General features: G+C 47.3%; 2 protein-coding genes across 2 annotated transcripts in view; one reads left to right on the forward strand and one right to left on the reverse strand.

The window, feature by feature from the left end:
• Positions 1 to 2671: 2671 nt before the first annotated feature.
• On the reverse strand, positions 2672 to 3408 carry ARF6 (ADP ribosylation factor 6). Its single transcript, XM_018566260.1, has one exon. The coding sequence runs from the start codon at positions 3346 to 3348 to the stop codon at positions 2821 to 2823; it is 528 nt and encodes a 175-aa protein (XP_018421762.1). The 5' UTR covers positions 3349 to 3408; the 3' UTR covers positions 2672 to 2820.
• A 146-nt stretch (positions 3409 to 3554) lies between these two features.
• LOC108795063 (cholesterol 24-hydroxylase-like) overlaps positions 3555 to 5553 on the forward strand; it is a 25788-nt gene continuing 23789 nt past the window's right edge. Inside the window, exons 1-3 of the mRNA XM_018566244.1 lie at positions 3555 to 3619; positions 3735 to 3783; positions 4372 to 4683. Coding sequence (XP_018421746.1) covers positions 3555 to 3619; positions 3735 to 3783; positions 4372 to 4683 — 426 coding nt within the window. The remainder of the gene's footprint in view (positions 3620 to 3734; positions 3784 to 4371; positions 4684 to 5553) is intronic.

Genomic DNA, 5553 nt, shown 5'->3' on the forward strand with positions numbered 1-5553 from the left:
GTCAGGAACCTCCAACTCTGCCACATGGGACTCTTACTTCCTACTGCTTACACTAAGATTGGACAAATCCCAGGAGCCAGGTAGCCAATGCTCCTTAAAAACACAGCCGGAGCCTAACTTTTGAAGTTCTTTCTAGTTCTTGTAGTTGTTGATGAAGCTGGCTCCTAAAAGAAAAACGAAATCCTGCTGGCTCCTGAATTCTATACTAATGGCTCCACCCCTTGCTTGCGCTATAATAATAAAAAAAAAACAATTACATTTAACAAGGAGCACCAGCACCTCTAATAATGGCGATGGGTGGGCAGAGCTGCATATGCAGGTACAGAGGTCAGTATAGACCCCGAGATACAAGTACCTGGTGGGTTGGAACTACAAACATCTGTTCAAAACTCAACATATCTCCTATAGCTGGACAACTAAGAGCTGCACAGAGTAATATCGAGATATGCCAATACAAAACCAATCTATACGGGCAAGAAAGTTATACAAAGTCTTCAGAGAAGCTTTATGAACACAGCATACGCCAGGAGAAAATAAAGTGACAATAAACTCAGGGGTAAATCTTAATAGTTAAAAGATACCTGAATGTCATTTTAACAAAAAATTATCTTATTTGAGTATCAATCGGCTGTAGGTCCTCAAATCATCTCTGAATTGGTGCTGACACTGTCCTTCCTTCTGGAGGGTGGCTACTTTTGTTCCCCATGGTCCCTGTGTGTGTTGTAAAGTAGTCACCGCTCCAAGCTCACTCCTGTGATGGACTACAATCTCATGTTTAGATTACTGATTTGTACCGAGATTGTAGTCCATTACTGGAGTGAGCTTGGAGTGGTGACTACTGTACAACACACACAGGGACCATGGGGAACACAAGTAGCCCCCCTCCAGAAGGAAGGACAGTGTCAGCACCAATTCAGAGATGATTTGAGGAGAACTATGAGATGAGTGCTTTTCACTCCTCATAGTTCTAGCCGACCTGTGACAATGAGACTGTCACAGGTCGACTTATTAGATCGGTAGGTGAGCGAACACATACCGGCGTGACAGGGGAGGGGCTGGATTCCCCCCGCTCCGCCAGCGCTGACTGGCAGAACGGACGGGGGAGGGGGCGGGTACAGCTGGCTCTGCCTCTAGATAGGCAGAGCCAGCTGTCAGTCACGCAGCTGGGCGGATCCCGACATAATTGTCGGGATCCGCTCCGGCGTCTCAGTATTACCGCGAGCTGCAGCTCGCGGTATACTGAGCCTAGGGTGACGGGAGGACGCTAGTTTGTGTCCTCCCGTTACCCTAAGGAGAGCCGTGGGGAAAAGCCTTAACCCCATTAGTTCTCCTTTAATAGTTAAAAGGTACTTAAATGCATTTTTAAGATTTAACTGCTGAGTTTAGTGTCACTTTAGATGTAAACCACAAGATTATAAATATAGCTATATTAATAAGATAGCATTTATGTTAATAGTTAAAAAAGGTACTTGAATGTATTTTTAAGTTTTATCTGTCGAGTTTAGTAGGCCTGAATGCAACAGACCTCACACGTACCCAATTAGACATCCGAACCTCCTTTGTTATTGCAAAATGTAAAGTTACTGAATAAAAAAAATTTGAAAAAAATAGCAAAATCCGTGTAAGACTTTTTTTTTTTAATGCCCCCCACCCCATCCCAATTGTGCTGTTCATGTCATATAAAGTGGACTTAGAAATAAGTGTACTTTACAATACTGTTACAGAAATAATGTAGGTATTTTATTTAATAAATGCATATATTTTAAGACGCTTTGGAGCAATGTACCTTTTTTTAAACACAGATATCATTCAGGCCAATTACAGAGCTTTTAAGAAAGCCTTGCAATGGGCACTTGATTACAAAGTTGTGCTTTTACATAATCTGATCGTCAAGAAGGCGAACGTTTGCATAATAAGTATTGCTACATGTCAAGGGAACCCTCCTATGTACAGAAGTGAAAACTACTTTGTTTTTTTGGTTTTCCTTCCCCTGGAACAGAATAGATATTTATGAAATGCGACAGCGTCTGCTCCCTATGCTTTCTCGATGTCACGCTGCTGCTTTGTCACCTCTCACTAAATATTGATTAGTAGGATTCGTTTTGCATTCAGCTTACTCATGCATACAATTAAAGTGAGATTCAGGATAGTCCACACATCTGTTCCCAATCATGGCAGATGTAAGGCTAAATATTTATTTCGCACAAATTGTTAGCAAACCAAAAATTTTTTTAAAAAGGTCTAGTAATCATGTAAAGCTTTAAATAGAGATGTATATAGATCTTTAAAAAAAAAAAAAAAAAACAATTTTCCAAGTCAATATTTGTTATAATTCTAGCTAGCAGAACTCTCCTTAAAAACAGCCTAGGTAGAAAAGACAAACTGCGGGGTGATAAAGAATAAATGGCAAAGTTTACTAGCTTGGAGGAGACCTAGCAACATACCCTGTGTGAATGCAGAAATTACAACGGAAACAGAAAAAGGAAAGCGGAACAAGAAAAAAAAGCTTCTACCCCTCAAACCAAACCATTACGTTACAGCTTATAGAGAAGGAAGTTCCTACTTCTTCAAGCTCAGTTTTGAAGTTTGTATGGGAAATCGTGAGGTCGGGATCCTAAACGCAGAACAAGAGCGGGGGAGGGAAAAAAAATAAAATATGTATATATATATATTTATATAACATATTCCAGCCCATACTTTGTAATTTATCAGGACGATCAGTTAGATCAGCATAATCCTCCGACGTTACTTTTCTTCCAATGTATCCCTCTTCGGAGAAGCAACATCGTATAACTGTGTTTTTAAATCTTCTAATAGTCATTAAGATTTGTGGTTGGAGGTTAGCCACGTGAGTCCTTCGTAGAGCCCGTCCCCGCTGGTCGCACAGGAAGGCTGAACATACCAATTCCTATCCCTGATTCGGGTTAGGCCCAGTTTTTCCTGAATCTCATGGGGCTTCATGGCATCCGGAAGGTCTTGTTTATTGGCAAATATTAGGATGATGGCGTCCCTCATTTCCCGGTCGTTGATAATACGGTGAAGCTCCTGTCTGGCCTCGTCGATGCGATCCCGGTCGGCGCAGTCCACCACGAAGATGAGCCCCTGCGTGCCCGTGTAATAGTGCCGCCACAGAGGCCGGATCTTGTCCTGGCCCCCTACGTCCCACACGTTGAACTTGACGTTTTTGTAAGTCACCGTCTCCACGTTGAACCCGACGGTGGGGATGGTGGTGACCGACTGGCCCAACTTCAGCTTGTAGAGGATGGTGGTCTTACCGGCTGCATCCAACCCAAGCATCAGGATCCGCATCTCCTTGTTGCCAAAAATCTTGGATAGCATCTTGCCCATGGTGGAGCATTAAACACGGCTTGGAGAGCTAAAGAATCGGGTTTTTATCTACTGTCCAGCTTCTGAAAAGGGTTCCGAATGGGGGGTAAAATGTCTTTCTCTACCCAAGCAAGCCTTTATCCAGGTAGAGGATCCTCCAAGTTTGTACAGTCCCTCTTGAGCTGTATCAAGGGTCACACTTGTGCTGGTTACCTTTGTAACCTCCAATGCAAGTGTCTGATCTTCTGGCAATGTATCCAGAGGATGGAAGGCTCCAGATGACTTGTATCAGGTAGGTGGCTGGAAGTTGCTAGACACCCGAGTGTCCTACAGCTTTCCCAAGAGGCAGTATCAGGCTTGTGCTGTGTCTTGGGCTTTGCTGCCCCTTTACGGCTCCTGTGTTATAGAAGGTCAAGTAATGATTACACCTCCACGGCGAGGTGCACCTTTGAGATGGTTTGTATGAAGTTTCCAGATTTAGAGGGCAAAACAGTCCTTGGAGTTCAGGATATTCCTCCGAAAGAGACTTTGGGGTGTTTAGAGTTCTGTATCTGAGGTTTGGGTGCCCTCAGGATTATGGACAGTCCACAAGGACAAGAATAACCAGGACAGCGCTCCACACCGGTCCTGAAGATCGGAGTGGCCCTCAGGGAAGTCCAAGGACCTGGGATAACCCTCCAGGGGAGTACAAGGACTTGAGATGACCCTCCACACAAGGCTCAGGCTGTCAGGCACTGATCCCGAACCAGGTCTGATGACACTTATGGGGTTAAGCGAGGTCTGAAGGTCCAGGAGCCTCGTAGCTGCTCCTCCAGCGAGCTCTTGTGGTGGTCAGGGCTCAGGAATACCCTGAGGTGAGATGAGACAGAGCTCTGGTGGTCCTCCGTTTCCCAGGACCAGAGTCTGTGCCTGGGCAGATGGTGAGCCGGCTCCTGCCCTCCTTTGTATGCACGGAGCACAGTCAGCGTCCCGTGTGAGAGGCACTCAGCGGGGTGTCCCGGGTCAGCTGCCACATGAGAAGCTCTTCCCACCCCCCTTTTCTAGGGCTGTGCAGGCCGCCTGCTCCGCTGCCCTGGTGCTCTCAATCCGGCCGGATATCCCCAGTCACTGGCTTCCGGTGCTGGGACTGAGGCGGAGGACTCGGGGGTGGGAGGAGCCGGGACCCCCGGCGCCCGCCACAGCCAGGGAGGGGCCTGCTTCCGAGTGACTCTGAATGAGCCGGGTGCTGGCTCCGCCCACCCGTGCTTGCGTCCTCGAACTGGCTTAGCCGGGCGCGTGCGCAGAGCCGGCGCGCCCCCGCCCACGTTTCAAAAAGCAGCGTCACGTGAAGAAGACGGCTCGTGGGGCCTGGGAAAGGTGTGCGCTTGCGTGACGTCACTCGACAGCTGGGCGGGAGTTTTTTTTTCCTCTTCTTAGTAGAGCGGAAAGTTACCCTCAGAGTTTACGGCTGAGGGTAGCACAGGGTGTAGAGAGAGAGACCCTTGTCTGCCATTATAACATCAGAAACTGCTCTAACAGTGAGCCAAAGATACAAAAAAAGTTTAACCGACATCACTAAGCAATACAAAAATATATTAGGGCCTGCTGGGAGCTTGGCGTCCCGATGTTGCGTTAACGTGCGCTTTTTTGTGCATGGTGACGTGCATTGTGTTAACGCCCTATGTGCAAATGAACTGGGTGGCATCACACCACAAAAACAGGACATGCACCACTTTTGGCAGCACGCTGTGAAGTAGGGTAGAGCGTTAGGCTGGGTTCACACCTGGGCTTATTGTAATATGCGCGTCTGTCGCGCGTTTTTTTTTTAACTGCGATTCCAAAGGCTACTTGGCTTATCCCAATGGAAAACGCACTACAAAACGTCCCAAAGTAGTCCCGGGGCCTTTTCAGGCGTGGGCCGTTTTGTAGGGCGTTAGGGACGGGCGGAAATACGCCAAGGTGGGAACGAGGGCATTGACTACAATGCAATTTATATTTTTGACCGTTTTGTAGAGCGTCCGTCGGGCGTAGGACGCGCTACAAAACGGTCAGGTGTGAACGGGGCCTTACTGTGTGTTGTGGGCCGCTGCAACCCGCATGCATTTGAGTGGCATGACCAGCGTTAATGTGTGTCACGGCAATCCGCATGATGTGCGTTAGTTGTGGTTCACACATCGTTTTGTAGCGCTTTTTCTGCCCTAAAAAACCGCTCCAAAAATCTGCCCCCGCCCCCCCCCCCCCCCAGCC

This window comes from Nanorana parkeri, unplaced genomic scaffold (genome assembly GCF_000935625.1).
Source record: "Nanorana parkeri isolate BGI_ZX_2015 unplaced genomic scaffold, ASM93562v1 scaffold928, whole genome shotgun sequence".
In the NCBI taxonomy this organism is placed as follows: domain Eukaryota; kingdom Metazoa; phylum Chordata; class Amphibia; order Anura; family Dicroglossidae; genus Nanorana; species Nanorana parkeri.